The following is a 20,982-nucleotide window of genomic DNA, read 5'->3' on the forward strand; positions in this document are numbered from 1 at the left end:
CGAATCGACAGCCAAAGATTCCCACCCCTAATGTATATACTTCTTGGCTATGGTGTGAGGGTAATGATTTTGAGGGACTTAGACTAAAGGATTGAATGCTGTTTCCTTCAGACAGCTTGTTATATATTGCATTTTAATCAAGTATATTTTTTTTAAAAATCCGTAGTTAATAGGGGTGTGATGCAGTGGTTAGCACGTCCGCCTCACAGTTCAGGGACCTGACTTCAAATCCACCTCATTCCTCAATCCAGATTACTATGGAGATTGCATGGTCTCCCTAAACCCCCATGGGTTCTCTCCAGGCACTCCGACTTCCTCCCACACTCCAAAAACATGCATGGAAGGTGTATTGGACTTACTAATTTGTCCTTAGGTGTGATTGGGTGTGTGAATTGTTATTCGTTTCTGTGTGCCCTGCAATCGGCTGGCAACCAGTTCAGGGTGTCCCCCGCCTACTGCCCCAAGTCAGCTGGGATAGGCACCAGCACACATGTAACCATTGTGAGGATAAGCAGCTCTAAAAAATGGATGGATGGATGGATGGATGTGGATTGTGGTTTTAAATATGGTTAATCTAAATAATTTAGGGCAGGGTTATAAAAAATACTGCCTCCATGTGAAAATGGCAGAAAATCACCAATTTTCCTGAGGTGTGGGGTTGGCCAGAGAGTAGCTAGGGGTGGAGAGAGTGACTAGGGGTGACATTGGCCAACACGTAGCTCTGCCTCCACTTTTAGGTTTGACACAAGGGTTAAAGGAAACTGCTTTGCAGAATTTGTCTCATCTTGTCTCCTGTGTATTTTCCTTTCTTCCAGTCTAACACGTCCTTTAACCGCGACGTGGTGAAGGCTGGCACCGGCAGACGTTTCCTCGGCGGTCTTCTTGACGACATGTCCTACTGCTACACTCTGGAAGTGTCATTCTACAGCTACATGACCTCTGACAGCACGGCACCTGTGGCCTACACTGAGGAGACATGTATCCTTTGCTGTGTGTTTTCTATTTGTAGACAGCAACCGTGGTTTACCTTTTCTATCTGGTAATTAGTTGTCGGCATGTCACTAAAATGACAGTGTACATAAGGCTTTGTGTGTGAGTTTGCATCTCTACAAAAGCTACGTTGGTCTTTTGTCACCTCTCGTCTCGACAGATGTGCAGAGTTACAAGAGGGATGCGATAACTGCATCCATTGATTTAATTCACGAAGGTGCCTGAGAAAACAAGGCCTCTGTAGTCAAGCTCAGGTGACGCTTTCATTGCGCTAAACAATAGAACAATGAGTCAAACAAGACTCCTGTCAAACACAATCGTTCAGACGCACAAACGCACATCACGGCCGCTGAAGGTCGTCCATGTCTTAATGGACACTGATAGGAGGAGGAGCTTTTCCCTTCAGTTGACCTTCTCCAGACTGGAGTACCCCCAAGAGCAGGCGATGGCGCTGAGATCTAGGCAAACATTTTAGAGAAGAGTGATAAGGAGCCTTTTACATGTGATGTTTTTAAGTGTTGCTGCGGATGGAGGGGATGGTACTGGTGGATGTTGTTTGAGTGCCCTCTAGTGCCAAGGCTGGATACTCGCTCTACCAACAAAAAGCTTGAGTGGCTGTATCTGCTGTTCCTTTTACTTAATAAATATTTGCTGCAAATAAACATTTGATTAGCTCTGAAACAATATCTGTATTATTGTGGTTGCCGGTGGTGTAGAACCACACTGCATCATATTGATAACTGTCTAATACAGGATCATCTTCATAATTTGTAGTTAGTTCTATCGAAAATAACTCATATCCTGGCTAGATTTTATGCTAAAGTTTATTGTCTAATGGTTATCTTAACATTACAGGAACAGGAATGTGGCAAACTGCTGTAAAACCGCGTGGGAGGGATGTTTTTACTTGTGAACAATCCTGGTACACACTTGTGTGTTAGGGTTAGATTGTATACTTTGGGAAGATGTTGAAGTTAAAATGTGTGCCTGAAAGAAAGCAAAATTCACAAGTGTATGAATAATTTTGAGGACAAATGTGTGTGTGTGTGTGTGTGTGTGTGTATGTACACACACACATATATATATATATATATATATATATATATATATATATATATATATATATATATATATATATATATATATATATATATATATATATACACACACACATTTGTCGTCATAATTATTCATACACTTGTGAATTTTGCTTTCTTTTTGTGTGTTTGTGACTGATTTTTTTTCTTAGTTTCTTTGTGAGTCATATGTGACCAGCAAACAAATGAATGAAAACAATACCTTATTCAAGATAACTTTAATTTCAATGTGATATTATTGATAGATTTACATAAAGTGTTATGTTCAAAATTATTCGTACCCCTGTCAATATCTAAATAAAAATGTCCCAAATCTGTACATTTTGATGCTAAATGCTATTTCAAGATGTCATCAGGTGAATAAATGCATGTTTTAAAACAAATTTAGAAAAAATAATTTTGTAGAAGAATATGAATGAAAAAAAGTCTCCCAGTCATACTAGGGTTCTGGATATCATGGTCAAGAAGAAAGACCTGCGGGAGGACCTGTGTTAGAATCCTGTGTGCCCACAGCAAGGGAAGGGTTACTAGACCATTTCCAAGTCGTTTGGTATCGCTACGGCAACCATCCAGAGCATCCTTAACAACCACATGAGGTTCAACACTATTAAAAATCTCTGTGGGCGTGGTAAGAATTGGAAGGCGTCTCTCAAACCTGCCAGGAAAGTATGCTGAGAGGTTAATATCAACCCTCAGAAACACTAATAGAAACACTTGAGCAGGCAGGGACGACTGTCTCAAGGTCTAGCATTGAGTTGCCTGGGAAGACAACCCTGCTCAAGGAAAAGCACGGTGAGGCTGCCTGGCTTTTGCCAGAGGTCACCTCCAGCATGACTCTAGATTTTGGCCAACCATCCTGTGGTCTGGTGAGGCAAAGTTAGCATTATTTGGGCCTATGAATGCTGAGTAAGTCTGGAGAAAAAAAAAAAAAAAAAAGAACACCATCCCTACTAAAAGGCAAGGTAGTCACAACATAGTTTTATGGGCATGCTTCTCCTCCAATGGCACAGGGAACCTGGTCAAGGTTGAGGAAATTATAAAGGAAGGGGGATTACATCGGAATCCTTCACAAAAACCTGACGGTGACTGCTGAGAAACTCCAGCTCAGCCACAACTGGATGGTCCAGGACAATTGTCCGAAACAAACTGCCAAGGTAGAGAAGAAATGGACAAGAACGAAATGTGAATGTATTAAAATGGTCAAGTCAGATTCCTGATCTGAACCCGTTCAAAAATTGAGGTATAACTTGAAGATGAGAATGTTTGCTTTGAAACCCACCATCTTTACCCAGCTTGAGGCCTTTGCTTGTGAACAATGGGCCAATATTCTACAGGAGGAATGCAGAATGCTGGTTGACAAACAGAGGAATGGTCTCCTGGTAATTTTAAAACCAAAAGGTATGGTATTTGATTATTAATTAAAACATTAGACTAATGTATGAATAATTTTGAACATAGCATTTTTTGGTTTTCCATCAGTAAAATTGCTGTTAGATTTTGCGTTTCTTCAATTGTTTGTTGTTTTGATTCTTTTACTTGTTTGTTACATATAACTCATGAAGAAACTTGCATAAATGAAATGGTTTTGTCACAAAAATGAAAAAACAAAAGACATTTCTAGGGTGTGAATAATTTTGAGGACAAGTATATATTATTATTATTATTATTATTATTATTTTCTAAACTTCAGTAAATCTAGCTAAAAAGTAACAAATATACTTGTTGTTAAATTGAACATGTTGCTGAATAAAAAGAGCACTAATGTTTGGTTTGAATTATAATTTTTTTCTTGTTGTTTCTGCAAACATTTGCAATGGGGCTCCTTGGAAAATTTGCTATCTAAAAGGGGTCCCTGACTCCAAAAGGTTTGAGAACCCCTGCTTTAATGAATCTGGCTCTTAATTTGTGGCTGGATGAAATAATACTACATTTGGCAAGATTCTAAGTTCAATCGGTACAGCTGCAACATGTGACTATCATGCGGCAGAGGTGGGATTGATTCCCATTTAAAACCCCATTCAAAAATGCCCTTGTATTAGACCAGGTTGTAATCCATTTTAGCACTTAAACCTGAACAGTACATGATGCACACCGGTGGCTTTTGGTATGTACAACATGGGCAAGGAAGCATTGCTGGGTAAAGAAAGCTACATTAACTATGTGTATTGCCGTCATGACGTGGAGGGCTTGTGTTTTGAATTTTACAAAGGTTTATGCAGAGACTGTCCATTTGTATGGCTTATAGTCTTTAGGCTTGTGATATCGGTTCTGTTCCTTTTCGACTCAAGGTCAAATTGGCAGAGCAGTTTGCCCCTGGTGGGTGGACCAATGATCTTTTTTTTGTTCCCAAGTAATGTAAGTGTCTGCGTGCATTTGTGAATGTGTGTGTGTGTTCCTTTATGGAAAAGGGGAGGGTCACAATGAGGCAGGGTCTCGTGTGTTGGGCAAGCTGCACAGTGGGACCCGTTGCATAGTGGAGATTGGGGTCAGGCAGGTTGAAGGAACCGACCATGTCGCTTTTTCCGCCCCGGTACTCTGCTCGATGGAGCGTACAAATCATCAACAGAGACCTTTAGCACCTCCAGTCCACCTTCCTTCACCCCCCGACACATGCACACAACCACACACGCCTCCCACCCTTGCACACAATCATCATTGGACAAAACTAACACATAACAAATAAATAATAGCCACTTTATACACCCATTTCTCCGTCCTTCTCCAAAACTGGCCTCTTAACATTTCTCACAGTTAAGACTTTTTGTCACAGTTTGAAAAAGATCCAAGTGTTTGTGTGCATGTGTATGTTCCACTCATGTCCTCCTCTCTCCTCTAGTCTGTCCTTTCCTCTCGTCTCATCACCAAGAACATAACAGCTCATTATATCATCTAGTCAAGCTGTGAATCCTCTTCTCCAAAACAGCAGGGACAACCTCTCTCTTGTCTGTCGTCTATTTGTCCTCTAATCATTGGCTACCTGTGTGTCTTTGTGCATGCCTGGCCAAATGTGTGCATGCGTGTGCTTCCTTCATGTATATCCACTTACAATTAACTTATATGTAGAACCATTAGTAAAGTAGGCCAATCCCTCTAATGTGTGAATAAAAGAGTATTTAAGATCCTGGGGAAATGCATGAATTCAGATGCATTTAAGATGCAGATATTGATGGTAGTTACTGGAAGCAAAGAGTAAATGTGTGGTAATGATTGTAGAAGAAACATTTTGGCACAAAGCAAGAATGCAGCACTGTGATTGTTGATGAACTTTTCAGGGCGTACTGTGCCTCTTGCCCAAGCTAAAATGAGAGTCATATTCATAATTAAATTTGATTTGGCATTCACAGTCCACTTCTTTTCACACTTCTGTTACAGTCAAGATTGTAAAATATGTTGCTTATAGGATTTTATATCCGTTGTTATTTTACCATGACAGAGTGAACTCAAACTTGACAAGCATATAACTACACACGATGAAAATTGTGAAACCTAAATGTTAATTTTTATTCAACAATCATTCGCTGTTTTAGCATTTATTAAAGAAAACCAAAATGCTGGCTGGAATGTCACTGAAAAAGATTTCTTGCGAGGGCAATTACCCCATAATGATAGGGTGGACAAAATTTTGTTTGTTTGTTTGTTTTGTTATTTTTAATGTAAATAAATTGTGAATTATTTTAAATGTTTTTATTTCATTTCAATTCTGCGGGTCAAATGCCACAACATTTTATTCTTTTAACACTTGTGCGTACTAGAAGGACATATAAAGTTCTGAATTTTAGGGGCACATCCAAATTCTTCAATACAGTAATAAAAATAGAACATGTTCAAAATGCATCAATATATCCAAAAAAATTGTTGTAAATAGAAAAGCAGTGTTAAACTGATTAATTTTGCATCATTAACCACTTGTTAAAAACACTGCAGCAGAGCAGTTGTGTGGGACATTCCAAATTCACAACAATCAAATGGAAAAGAGGTACAAAATGAAGTAAGTATCTCTTGTAGGAATAAAACATTGACGTGATTCCTGAATGAACACACAGGCTACTACTACTATGTTCCTGCATTTTATTGTCATTATAGCGTTTGACATTAAAGACCATTATTGAGGCAGTACTTGGTTGATAGAACTAATGCTGTGAATGACTGTGATTGAAAAGGGGACCAAACACTTTTGTTTGCTTTTTCATGTGGACGTGGTGATGCATCTTATGGTGATCTTTGACTAGGAAGACTTGGCTAAACGTGAAAATACATTTACACAGTAAACTCCTCCGTGGAAGATTTTAATGGTGTCGTCTTCACCAGGGACTTTGTGTTCATCTCTGGATCCACTCAAACACACACTCATTGTCAGCTGACAGTCAGACGCGCGGCACACAACAGTAGGAAGCCATGAAATAGCAGAGCTGCCACTGGAACGCACTATGCTTGAGTGCACCTGACGCCCAACGGAGGGGCTGTGACAGGTATGCAAATGATATAGCTTGGAGGCAAATATGCTTCGCTTCCACGCATCACACACATGGTCTCACGCGAACACATACCAGCGCATGCACGGCCTCATACAGTATGTGTGAAAGCAGATGCACACAGCTGATTGCACAGGTATTGTTAGAGCGGCGCTTCATATTTAGGCAATGGCAGCCATGCACAAAATCAAGCAAATGTTCACTCGGTCGTCGAATCTACGTAAGAGACAATTTGTGGAGACCTGCCCACCACCTAAATGATAAGGCGGTGCTGAGAGAGGTCGGCGTGAAAGCGCCGAGAGGAGTCAGTGAGTCGAAAGTATCAGCTGATGTGTGATCACTGACAGACAAAGTGCCATTGGAGCCAACACTACATGAGACTGGCGTCATTAGCTACAAGTGCTAGAAACAGCTTGTTAAAGCGGCCAAAGGGGGCAAAAGTACTCACACTCTGTACTCAAGTCCCACCCAGCCCAGATATCTTGTGGACATTTGATTTTGGACTAAATCTAGTCCGTTTTGCCTAAAACTTAATTCAATCCAGAAATAGTCGTTGATAACTTCGTTGTATTAAAGCCCATATGTAGTCTAAATTTAGTCCAAAAAAAAAAAGCAGCGATAATTGGGTTGTGTTATCTCTTTCAACTCTAGTCCATAAATAGTTGTTGAAAACTAGGTTGTTTTTGTGCCCTTCCAATGTGTTCCAAATGTTACCAGTAAAAAATAGTCACAATCGGCTACTGTTCTAGTCTATAAAATATGGCCCAAATGTATTCACAACAGAACAACGCAACACATTTACAATGCTGGAGCAAACATCAAAGAATTCTCTTTCAATAAAACCAGGTAACTTATTTTTCTTTATTTCGCTATTTTTCTCTTTGAAGCGTTCCAGTTAAAGGTTTGTTGCAATATGTTTTCCCATTTATGCCTGATGTACAATTCAGATACTCAAAACTCTCAGATTTTTGTTGTCATATTTTTCACATCATAATGGGCCACTCCTTGTCATTTGGTGACAGGTCTGGACGAATGGCAGGCCAGTCTGGCTATTTTTCAAATACTTCAAAATAACGACACAATAAATCACAAATGTGTAAAACAAGGGGAGCCAGTCTTCCATTATTCATTGAAAAACTTTGCTGTTTTTGTGCTCATGCCAAAACTAAATAGTATGACTTCAGCACCATTCAACTTGATTCCAAGGGACTTGAAATGAGGTTTCATTTAAATGAAAGGAGATCGTTGCTGCTATCATGTGGCTTCTACTGGCAATTACAACGCGGTGAAAATCTGTTGAGAACATTCGATTCGTCGCAAATTTTCACATCACTCCCTATTATCCCCAAAAGTGGGGGTTTGGGGCTAAAGTTTGTAACTTTCACTGACTTTCCTGACCTAGATAAATCAATAATTAAGGACAAAAGTGGCCTTTTCTGTATCACTGTTGCTGACTAGCTTCTTAATTTGCCATTGATAATTAGTTGTCTTGTGTGTCACTGCAGTGACAGCTACTGTCAGCGGCATTCATTGATGACTCTGATGTCTCCTCCCTTGTTTCCGTGTAAAATCCCGTACCACCAGGACAGCGCTTTTTTTCTTGTTCCTTCTCTGACGAACCACGGGGGGCCTTGTTGTCCACCCATCACCTTGTCTATCTGTCTGCCAGGACCGGGCGCCAGGGACATGATGGCAAAAGCCGTTAAATGTTGCGCTGACAGTAAATAGCCGTGGTAAACAAGTCGTGACGTCCCCCGCACTCTTGTCTGGCTCATCAGCACACAGGCCGGCACACGCCCTTGAGCCATGACAATGACCCGTCATCGATTAAACACGACACAGAAGAATACAGGGGCAGGCAGCCTCCTCACCGGTCAAAGCATTAAGTACACCTCCACATTGTTTAAGTACACCTCCACATTGTAACCACAGTCAATACACAAATCACATCTAAAATTCTGCCTTTACAATTGTAATCATGCTCAGTGAAGACACGATAAAATAGAATGAAAAGAAATGAAACTGTTGTTACAATGTATTTTTTTTTTTGCTTTGAAGAATGGATCTAGTGCTGTTCCTTCTACTGTAAAGACCTTGGCCACTTGGGGGCAGTGTAAAATGGACATAAATACTTAATATGGGGAGTCTAGGCTCCTCAGTAATGTACATCGTTTTACACAGAGGATAAAAACATAGAGTATATCTTGGAGTATTGTCATACCTGTTACATGTTTTGCACCACCGTTTGTGTTTGAATACCTTTCGCTCAAAGGTATATTAATTTAAATATACCACCAGGATTCTAATTCTTCATTCCCTAATAATATTGTTTATGGTGCAAGACTGACTGGTGTTTTTTTTTTCTTTAAGATTCAAAGGTCAGCTGCATCTGCAGGAAATTGTAACCACAAGAAAAAAAAAATGAAACTGAAAAAAATTGAACCCATGAATGCCGAGGAATTAAAAACAAGCATAAATGGAGACTCTTAAGTCACAACACCTCTTGGGAACAGGAAGTCAATGCGTAAAAGTATTCGGCAGTGGTAGGGCGTCAGGGCCAGCTAGGCCATCTCTGCTAGCCTAAAATAACCTGATATTATCATAACTAAAATAAACTATAGTAATTATAATAACTATAATAAAAGTCCATTTCATTTTACATTTATTTTTACTATATATATATATATATATATATATATATATATATATATATATATATATATATATATATATATATATATAGAGAGAGAGAGAGAGAGAGAGAGAGAGAGAGAGAGAGCGAAAAAATGATATATTCTTTTTATGTCATTTTACATCCATTTAGTTACACTCCTTGCAGTATTGTAGTGTTATGTTAGAGTTTTTAGCCAATTAGAATTCAGCTAACTTGTGTCGGTATGCTGTGTGAAATCAGCCTTCGCCAGAAGCCAGGGTATTCGTATCAACATGGCACGGGCTTCTGAGCATGCGCAGATGGATATGTCAGTGGCCCTAATGCTTAATAGACAGCTGTAATAGTCAATCGAGCCATAAGTTCGCCATCTAGAGGCCTCACGTTGAACGTGACGTGACTGGATGCTCACTGCACGAAGGCGGTGCTATATTGATCTACCATGTTTAACGTTGGAAGTCATTAAATAAAGTTATTGAAAAAAAACAAATAACAACAAAAAAAAAGACATGTTGCTCAACCGTAAGCTAAGCTAATGGGAACCATGCGGCATAGCGTACATCGAAGCCAGGTATTGAAAGAAGTGGACACGTGTTTTAGTGAGTCGGGCACTTGATTTATTTTTTTCATTTTTATGATGTTTTCGTAATTTTATTTTGTTCACATTCTATTAGTGGTAAAGAAATAAAATGATGTTCTTAGATTAAAGTGCGATTTGTAATTTAGCGTACAATCTGGTGGTGTCACGTTCTGTCTGTTTTTTTCCTGTTGTGGCTTTATTTTGTGAAATTTGACTTATTTTGCTTTTGGGTTTGTGTTGTATTCCCCTGGCGTCTGTCGTTGGTATAATTTGTGTCACCTGTCATGAACATGTTCCAGTGTTTCATGTTTTGCCCAGCTTCTGTGAGTAATGAACCCGTCTCATCCTGCCTCCCTGCATTTTGGATCCACCTTCCCACATTCGTCGCCACCATGCCGCAACATGACAATTCATAAAACTTTGTGGACAAATGATTTTAAATTATTATCCATTATTTTAGGTTCTGGCAGTATCACTTATAATGATGAGTTTCAATTGCGTGTGCTTCTGAGGGGGCGGACTCACTGAAGGCCCGAGTGTGAAACGTAGGGACTGCCACTGGTATTAGGTCTAGAGCAGCGTTGTCACACACATTTTAATCGTGGGCTGAATTGTACTAATAGTTTCTGTCAGAGGGCTGTTATGACTCTGAAATCAAATAAAATTGAAGCGTAATCGTCACACATTTACCTAGTTTTGAAATCAGAGGCCAGTAAAAACTGTTCAAATGGGTAATTGGTAGCTGTTCAAAAGGGTAGTTGGATGCTTGTTGCTTCCTAAAAAAAGGTTTAAAGTTGAAGACAACTTGCAAATTTGGTATTTTGGTCAGAATCTTAAAGTCATAATTAGCATTTGGCCCCCGGGCCTTGAATTTGACACCTGGAGTCTAGAATTAAATGCGTGCCCCGGCGATGGCACAACAAATATGGTGCTTAATATGTATACGTTCGTTCTTACTGGCTCCTGGGAAGCAAAATGACAGAGTCGTGATTCTTTGATAGCGGCTAAGAGAAAAATAACGTGTCACAGAAATAATGTCCTGCTCAAAGTCAAACGTTGTGTACCTCTAATCAAGTTGCGCCCTGCTGTCCAATCAGTCGTGAGTCCACACCCCCAGTGCTCCTTTTTCTTTGCATGCTCTTTTTTTCTTGCCTGCACCTTTTTTCTTGTGAGCTCCTTTGTTCGTGTGCTCTTTTTCTTGTATGCTCCCTATTTCTTGTGTGTTTTTTCTTCTTGTGTCTCTTTATTTCTTGTGTGCTCCTGTTTTCTTGTGTGCTTCTCTTGTGTAATGTGTTTTTGTTTTTTGATTCCTCATGTCTCATCATGGTATTTTTTTTTGTGATAACATTTTTTTGTTTGCTGAGTTTTTTGTTTTTGTGATTTGCACTTCAGGCCTCCTGTCCATATAATAATTAAGAGGTGAATAAGCAGTAATTTAATTAATCAAACCCTGCTGTTACATATGTTTCTCGAGTGTCAGAAATGACCAAAAATACTAATACCATTGTGTATTAGAGGTGTTATCTCCCAATTTATATCATCAACGCTTATTTCCAGCAATATTTACATCATCACCAATGGGTCTTCGGTGTGAAAACATTTTTTGAAAGATTTTTCAAATATGTGTCTCTTGAGCTGCCTCTATTGCTTGCTCTCTCTCACTCCATTGAGTGGTTGCTTATGTGTGAGTTTGGGAGCTTCAGTTTTTCTTCACCCACCAAAGTTGTGGTCGACCAACAATGTTGTTTCCCATACGCGCCATTGCTTCCTAATCCAGAACCTGTAGTGTCCCTGACCCCGGCAAATGGCCAAACAGCTGTAAAGGCATCCTCGATGTCTCTGATTATACATCCCCTCCTATACTTTCCACATACACATTGAAGAGAAAGTTCTTCAGAAGCTGACCGTCCATCACGAAACCTCCTGTAATGGACGGTGAGTCGTGACAAGCCAAGCTGAGTGGCCATCTGCTCATGGTGGGGTTCGAAAGATATTTTTGTCACCGAGCTTGCTTGGCAAAAAAAATTGGGACTGATGCCCAGTTCTGCTGATGGGAAAAATATGCGTGGAAAGGTGTGAGCGGGGGAGGGTGCAGCAAAAACTTTTCTGAGGTCAGAATGAGCATCAAGGATATGAGATGAATAACGTTGTTCTGTTCTGTACAAAAACAAGTAGCAAAAAACGTCAGAAGCAAGGCTGAGCTGTTACAAAAGAAAGTGGAGTGTCTTATTTGTGTACATGTATGCATCTGGGCAGTATGGGTATTGTGTCTTATCGTGTTTGATTTGACATCTAATGTTCAACAATAAGGATGGCTCGGTGGCGCAGTGAATAGCACGTCCGCCTCACAGTTCAAAGGTAACGGTTCAAATCCACCTGGCTCCGGCCTTCATGTGTGGAGTTTGCATGTGCTCCCCGAGCCCGCGTGGGTTCTCTCCGGGCATTCCGGCTTCCTCCCACACTCCAAAAACATGCATGGCAGGTGAATTGGACATACTAAATTGTCCATAGGAGTCATTGATGCGTGAATGGTTGTTCGTCTCTGTGTGCCCTGCCATTAGCTGGCAACCAGTTCAGGGTGTCCCCTGCCTACTGCCCGAAGCCGGCTGAGATAGGCGCCAGCAAGCCTGCGACCCCTGTGGGGATAAGCGGCTCTCGAAAATGGATGGATAGATAGATAGATAGAGAGAGATACACACACACAAGTAGCATTTACCTCCAAAATGAGAGGCTGTGCAGTATAACCGCTAAATGTGTGGATATTTTTTGTATTCTTGTATAGATTTACAGAGCCTTCTTTGTGACTATATGAACAAATGCAGGCGTCAGCAAGCCTGCGACCCCTGTTTTCCAATGCTGTAAATATGTGTAGAACAAATATTACATTTCAACATGTCTGTCAATGAAGAATTACGTCATAGCCTGCGACACGCGTTTCTATCAGCAGGGCGGGCAAGTGGCCGTTGTAAACAAACCGGCGGCTGTGATGGGCCATACATCACAAAACAGAGGATTCAACATTTCTTGGACCGAATCATTTGCATTCATTGTCAATGCGGAGGTACTAACCGAATGTTTGCTCTGTAGCGAGAAGTTGTCAAATAACAAAAAGAGCAATGGGGAACGACATTTTCAGGGAAGGCGTTTTACTTTTGTAGTTGGCAATGAGAGAAAAAGTGTGATTGCATTACTTCTGCAGAAATTAGTGGAGCACAAAATTTATTTAAGAAGTGGATTGCATCTCCAAACTCCACGAATGCTGCAAGTTTCGTGGCAACACAGGAGATATTAAAACGTGGTAAACCATTCACAGATGGTGACTACATGGAGTCATTCATCAACATATCAGAACACTTATTTACAAACTTCATAAACAAAACCGGGATAATACAAAAAAAAAAAGAAGACACTCCTCTCTCCGCAAAGACAGTGAAGTAAAGAACGATTAAAATGGCAGGCGACATCACCGATCAACAAATCAAGGACATTAATTCAGCTCCAGCATACTCAATTGCCTGTGATATGTGATGTGATCGATATTGAACAGACTGTGCATTTATGCACGTATGTGGCTGTTGTTTTATTTTTATAAATGCAGGCTGTGTTTTATTGCACTCTATTGCCCACGTAAGGGGCACGTTATGCACGTTCCATTTTGTTGTTTTTTGGAATCCTCATAAATAAAAACTTCAAAAATCTGCTTTATTTAATTTCATCAAAGCAATTAAAACATAATTCATTAATATTGTAATTAAGTTAAAGTTGAGGCAGCATCGCACAACAGAGTACTCATGCGATGCGTCATTTTCGACAGGATGCAATGCAAGAAAAACATTTAATCATGAAGCCTCATTATGTATTCATAGTTAACTTAATCATTTATAGTAGGCTAATATAGCTATTATAGATACATACAGCATGTGTTGCCTTCATTATAAGGCTTTTAATTTTTTTGCAGCTCCAGACATATTTGATTTTTGTTTTTTTTGGTCCAATATGGCTCTTTCAAAATTTTGGGTTGCCGACCCCTGGTCTAGAATGTGCACTTTTAACCTTGGTACAGTATTTGGTACAACCATTTGATCTTTATGTCAAAGGCATTTCACATCAAACGGAAAGCATTGAAACTCAGGAGCTGAGATTTCTTCCAGATGGTGACAACATCTCAAATTTCAACATGGCACGACCACTTAGTTCCAAGATTTACACCGCATCTTGTCACACACATACTCCTGAGTGTGGTTCAGGAGTAGGGTTTATTTTCATTGTTTCCTGCAAGTTATATGGAAGGTATAAGAGAAATCATTTCTCTTGTGCAAAGCATTTTTTGGATGTTTACAGGGAGTGAATTCTTTTGTATGATGAACCTAAACAAATTTAAATTGGCAATAGTAACAGTGATCGATCTATGACAGTCATATTTCCATTAAAATCAGAATTGATTTTCTTTCTTTTTTTTTTTTTTTTGCAGGTTAATTGCAAATAAATATATATTATATATTTTAGTTCCAACTAGATTTACACCCTATTACACCCCAATTATTGAACGTTGATTCAATAACTGACTGATTGGGGTCTGCTACAACTGGATGCTGAACTTCCTCACCGGGCTGTGTGCTGAGTCCCCTGCTTTACACACTCTTCATCTATGACTGTGTTGCCTCCCAAAACAACACTAACATAATTAAGTATGCTGATGATGCGACAGTCATTGCGGCTGATCACTGGTGGGGCAGAGACAGCATGCAGAGAATAGGTGGCAGAACTTGTGGCCTGGTGTCGCAGCAACAATCTCTACCACAACACGGCCATCTCATTTCACCACAAGACACCGACCGAATGGTGCACATGACTCGCCATCAGAAGGCCCTCGTCAAGTGGCACCAAGCTCTCATGCAAAACTTAGGCATCGAGTCAGAGACAGCTCGCTGCTTCATTGGCACCCCGTCTTCAGTGGAGGCCAGCCCGTAACAGGCCTTCTGCTGAGTGGGAAGTTTCTTAAACACTACCGAGTAAAGTCATGGAGAGTCCTTGGCCTACCTGTTTCTTTGAATGCCCCCACAAACATTGCAGGGGCCCCAATTTGTTTGATGATGCCTTTCACGTTTTTTATCAACTATAAATGTTTAACTATACATGTTTAAAAGTGGTAAATTTCATGAAAATATACATAGAGTCACATTATGTTATAAAGTTGAACTCGCCACCTGCACACGTCGGACCACTGTCTCACATCAGCAGCATAAACATTTTTTGACACGCAAGTCATTCTGGTCAAACAAATCTATATCTGTACACCAACTGTTTCGATCAAATATATCTCACAGACAGATGATCCGACAGATGTCACCGACAAGGTAATGGCGGGGAAAGGAGACAGATGACGTCGCTGCGTAGCTCCATCATGTAACAGCGTGATGAAGAATGAACATTGCAAAACATCAGTGACCCACAAGATAAACTAGATTGTATTTTATCATTGTCTGGCATTTATGTGCAATGTGTAAGAATGATAGAAGTTTAGATAAAGGCAGCCTCCTCTTGGGTGAAATGTGCAGCGTGTTACGGATATTGTTCTTATTTATCTGTGTTCTCTGCATCCTCTCGGTCTGTGAGATTGCAGACATACTTGTCTTTGTGTGCTTCACTACTTCTTCATTATCTCAACCTGATTGCCATCATTACTTGGCCCACAAGCCTAATGATCCCAGACTGAGCAACAACACTTCTTTGCCCTCAGCCTTTTTAGAAAAGCAAAGTAGTTATTGATGTGTTTTTTTTCTAATGTATTGAGGTACGGCGATGTGTGCACTCACCCATGAATTCAAAGTAGGTCTCGCCATATAAGTAATTGCTTATGTTTGATTCATAGCGCCATCATATAGTTAGTTGTTGCGTCGCTTAATCCTGGATGAGATATGTTGTTTCTTGAGGATTTATAATGCTCCCTTTTTATTGATTGCATCTCACAATGTATTGAGAACAGAAAAGGCTTCAGGCGAGGTGTCTAAAATCTATGCAGAGGCACTGCTTTGAATATGTAATACAGATAAACATCCCTAATTTCTCAATAATTGTAGATCCGTAGTCTTCTAAAATCTTTTCCGGGATGATTGTCATTCAGTATATCAAAGCATGTACGGTACATGCTTTGATCCCAAACCATATCAGACACACAATCGTGATGGCAGCGTAAAATTTACACAAGCAGTTATTATTGCAAATATATTGCGTACATACCAATCCCAGTCAGCTTGTCATTATTTGCAAGTTTTGTCTGGTAGTAGGGAAAGGACAATAATGACAATATTGAGATATTATAATTGACCCGGTTTCACCGTCGTCATCTTATATTAACGTTACTTTCTGCCAAATTCAAATGATCACAACATTGTGAAGGACATAGAGTTGTAGCGGCGAGAAGAGAACAAAGATCAAGCCAAACAAAGCACAAATAAATGAAGGGTTGAACTAAATCAGCTTTCAAATCATTATTTTTATTACGAATCATTATTTCGGGTGTGGCCCAGTACCAAGTGACCCACGGACGGATACTGGGCCACGGACCGGTGGTTGGGGACCACTTCTATACACTTTTTTATATCAGCAACCTTCCGTCCGTAATAATTATTCTATCATGAGATTCACATCATCATAGTATATTATTTTGACATTTGAATATTGTTATAGCCCCACCTGGTAGTCAATGTCCCCTCTAATTTTCAATGCACCTAAGCATTCACACAAACTCCCTGAGCAGGCTTTGGACCACTGTGAGCAACTTCTGACATGCACACAGTGAGTCACCGCGTACATATCTGAAGCTCCTAAAGTGACTGATATCACATGATTCACATTTTTTCATTCATGAGCAAGGAAGTAGGGGAGCTCTGAGTAATGTGCTTTTGGGTACTTATCCCGTCGTTTTTGAAGGGATACTGAGGTGAAAAGCGTTCTCCAGGACCAATAAGGGAGAACGACGGCATCTGTGATTGACATATTTGTAGGAGCCAATTGACAGCATTTCACTTAACAGAGTTACTTGAAATTTCATTTTTTGTAATGGCCAAGAGCTAGAAAGGTATTTATTTGTTTGTGGGTTGTTTTGGCTCACTGCCCAATGGACATTTATGTTACTGCCCCTTTAAGGCAGAGGGAAAGGTGCGTAATACTGGCCCTTTAAGAACCTTAGGCCAGCATCACAGGGGCACTTGAGATTGATCGCAGATTAGAGAACACGGTTACTTCACTGTAATGTTTGCCTTTTAGTGAAAGTATTTTTGTTTGAAGCGCTTTGGAAGTACTATGGAATTACATTTATTATTTTATTGAATCAAAGATAGACTTGCGGATTTTTTTTAAAATTGTATTTCTTGTATTTGAACCTGGGCAAGCATACAAGTAAACCAGGCAGCCAGAAGTCTCAACCCGCACAATGTTTGTCATTAATATTATTTTTATATCTTGAGCAATACGTGTTTTAGACATGACAGTGTGATGTATATAGCACTTGTCCCCATGGCAATAAACGAGCCACGTTGTGAACAAGAAAAAAAAAATCTCACTCACTTTCACCGCTTGTTCTTCTACTTGCATATACTCCAACAGTCATTCCATCTTAAAAGAAGCACATTTCTTTATTTTCCCTGTCGCTGCTCGTTCGTTTCGCAAAGAAAAGAGGTTAGCACGTGCATCTCTTAATTCCGCACTGTTTGCAGGTGTATATGCAGGGAACGTTTCTGTCCATGCCTTCGATTGGATGAATAGTGTAAGTGAAACTTATCATATCATTGGCTGGACACTTGTCACTCGCTGTCACGATGCAAAATGGTACAGAAAACAATATTATTGGTCTAATTAATCAGATAAGATGAGGTCTAATATTAGATATCACTTAATATGTTTATATCGCATTTTGTTTTATGCGCAGCATAGCTTTTCTTGTGCGCTGAGAACATGGGTTCAGTGCGCAATTGCGCACGCGCGCAGTTAAGAGGGAACACTGCTGATAGTGCCTCTTGAATTCTTTGACAACTTGTACAGTCTTTGCTACAGTGTGCATTTTAGATATGGTCTGGAAAGGGTCACACAAGGGTCATGTAGCAAAGGGTTGACTCTGCACCTAACACAACTGCAGAGTGGTGTGTTCGGAGAGGCAGAGTGTGGTCGGAGCGTATAGCATTGCTCAGTCTCCAGTCTCAATATGGGGTCCATAGACCCCCGGGGGTCCATGGCCTGACTGCAGGAGGTCAGTGAAATAATTTAAGTTAATAAAAAATATATAGATATTTATGAAAAAAAATTGATTTTATATTAAATCACGAATGTATTTGTTATATCTTTCACTCTTCTTTGTTACTAATATAACAATGATACTCCAGACTACGTAGTGTTAACTCTTTATTAGCAGTGCATGTAGTCATAACAACACAACACTGAAGACTGACTTACCCGAAGACAGCTTACCCATCATGCATTGCATGACAAACTACAGGTAACATTAAGGCTCAACATACACCACATTTCCTATCTCTTACAATAGATGTCCTACATAATTTCAGTTAACCATATTCACTTGTTTTTTTTATGCTAACTCAGAAAAAAGGGTAGACTACCTCAAACCTTGTAGGGTATCGCCGTGTGCTGGAAAGTTAGTGTCTGTGCTCTCTACTGGAGAGTTTTCATCTGGTGCTGGTGTGAAAGAAGAGGAATCAGTCTCTTTGCCAGACACATCTTAACCTAGACAAAACCCATCTGTGTTGCAATGAGAGTCCGTCTTACGATACCCGATGTCATATGAATGTTCCGACAACAGCAAAGCCCATCTCTAAAGTCGTGGGGCAGCGAGAGATATGCTTCTCGGTCCAGTTGAGCATAGTTAGATTCTGCCTTGTTCAGTTTCCTTGAAGCAAAAGCAATCCTTTTTTTTTCTCACTGTCTGGCATTACATGAGATGTAACAGCTCCCACATCATAGGAAGAGGCATCACAGGCTAGCTGAATCGGAAGTGATGGATTAAAATGAGTTAGAACCTTTGAAGCTGTTCGCACATCCTTCGCCTTCTGAAAAGCCTCCTGACAGGCCATTGTCCACTTCCATGCTTTATCTTTGCACAGCAGGTTATGCAACGGTTTCAGTAGTGATGTCAAGTTTGGTATGAAACGTCCATAATAATTCAATAGTCCAAAGAAAGATTTCAACTGGCTGACATTTAGTGGTGGTGGTGCATCCACAATGGCTTTGATTTTCAATGGTGCCTTGTGCAGTCCCTTTGCATCAATCACATGATCCAAATATCCACAGATGCCTGGAAAAATTCACATCTGGTCTTTCGGATTTTGAGTCCATATTCTTTCAGTCTCTGCAGAGTTGCGACACCCTTAGGCCGCAGTTCGATGATCAACTTTGTGATCGTGTCATCGGATTTGCGGCCGCATGTTTTGGAATCTAGGCTTCGAGGAAATTCTAGTCTACCATCCGGCGTCTTAGGAGGGCAAAGAAGTGCCCCATAGTGGGGATGGGGCACTGCTGACCTCTACTCGGGACGTTGTGAACCAGTGGGCAGAATACTTCGAAGACCTCCTCAAGTCCACCAACACGTCTTCCCCTGTGGAAGCAGAATCCGGAGGCTCCGAGGTGGGATCTCCCATCTCTGGGGCTGAATTCACCGAGGTGGTCAAAAAACTCCTGGTTGGCAAGGCCCCGGGGGTGGATGAAATCCGTCTAGAGTTTCTAAAGGCCCTGGATGTTGTAGGGCTTTCCTGGCTGACGCGCCTCTGCAACATCGCGTGGACATCGGGGACAGCAACCCTGAATTGGCAGACTGGGGTGGTGGTCCCCCTTTTTAAGAAGGGGGATCAGAGGGTGTGTTCCAACCACAGAGGGATCACACTCCTCAGCCTCCCCGGTAAAATCTATTCAGGTGTGCTGGAGAAGAGGGTCCGTCTGGAAGTCGAACCTCAGATTCAGGAGGAGCAATGTGGTTTTCGTCCCGGCCGTGGAACAGTGGACCACCTCTACACCCTCTGCAGGATCCTCGAGGGTGCGTGGGAGTTCGCCCATCAAGTCGACATGTGTTTTGTGGACTTGGAGAAGGTGTTCAACCGTGTCTCTTGGGGAGTTCTGTGGGGGGTGCTTCGGGAGTATGGGGTACCAAGCGCCCTGATATGGGCTGTTCCGTTCCTGTACCACCGGTGTCACGAGTTTGGTCCGCATTGCCAGCAGTAAGTCAAATCCATTTCCAGTGGGGGTTCGACTTCGCCAAGGCTGCCCAATATCACCGATTCTGTTCATAACTTTATGGACAGAATTTCTAGGTGCAGCCGAAGCACCGAGGAGTCCGGTTTGGGAATCTCAGCATTGCATCTCTGCTATTTGCAGACGATGTGGCGCTGTTGGCTTCTTCAGACTGTGACCTACAACTCTAGACCTATGATTATATTTCAAATGTACTGTTAGTCATAAAGAACACATTCATTTGCAAGTTTTTTAAATTTAGAATCATTTAATGTATCCCTTTTTAATGAAAACTGGTCTAAATCTTACACACTGTCCCTTTAATAAAACTTTGTGGACAAATAATTTAAAGTCCCCTTTTATTTTTAAGTTTTGACAGTATCACGTATAGGGATAAGTTTTCATTGCTGAAGCGGGTTATTGATGTTTATTGATGTTACTTGCAACACCCAGTAATGCATAGGTGTGCTTCTGAGGGGTATATATTTGAGTCGGACATCCCTGAAGGCTTAAGTGTGAAACACATGGACCACCACTGATTAGACCCTCTGAATTTTCGGACAATAATACAGAAGTAGTAAAATATTTTCCTTTATTTTTGCAGTACTTCGTTAACAGAAATGGGGTGCTATCTGTAGAGTTTTTGAAACAAAGATAAATACTTTCCAGTTTTCACACAGTGAGTCTCCAGTTCCCATGGAATAATGTGAAGACCAAAAAAAAAAAAGACCTTAAATCAGTCATCAGACATGAAGCTTGGCATGAATGTGGCTCGGACTTTCCTGGATTACTACAAACTCAATAACCTCATAGACAACGTGCCAAGTCATCTTCAAAGGTAAAATACTGTACATGTGGTATGTCTCAGTGCAAAAAGTGATTTCTTTTCTGACCATGTCACATTTACTGCATTGTACAATTTTGTGGTATTTAGGA

General features: G+C 40.6%; 1 protein-coding gene across 2 annotated transcripts in view; it reads left to right on the forward strand.

Moving 5' to 3' along the window:
- The window catches only part of agbl4 (AGBL carboxypeptidase 4), a 434,905-nt gene that overhangs the window by 412,533 nt on the left and 1,390 nt on the right, over positions 1 to 20,982 (forward strand). For both annotated transcript variants that reach the window (XM_088425984.1, XM_088425985.1), the window contains 2 exons: positions 816 to 978; positions 20,794 to 20,884. In XM_088425984.1, coding sequence (XP_088282110.1) covers positions 816 to 978; positions 20,794 to 20,884 — 254 coding nt within the window. The remainder of the gene's footprint in view (positions 1 to 815; positions 979 to 20,793; positions 20,885 to 20,982) is intronic.

The sequence above is a fragment of the Hippichthys cyanospilos genome, chromosome 10, assembly GCF_059441005.1.
Source record: "Hippichthys cyanospilos isolate Australia breed blue-spotted pipefish chromosome 10, RoL_Hcya_1.0, whole genome shotgun sequence".
NCBI classification, from domain to species: domain Eukaryota; kingdom Metazoa; phylum Chordata; class Actinopteri; order Syngnathiformes; family Syngnathidae; genus Hippichthys; species Hippichthys cyanospilos.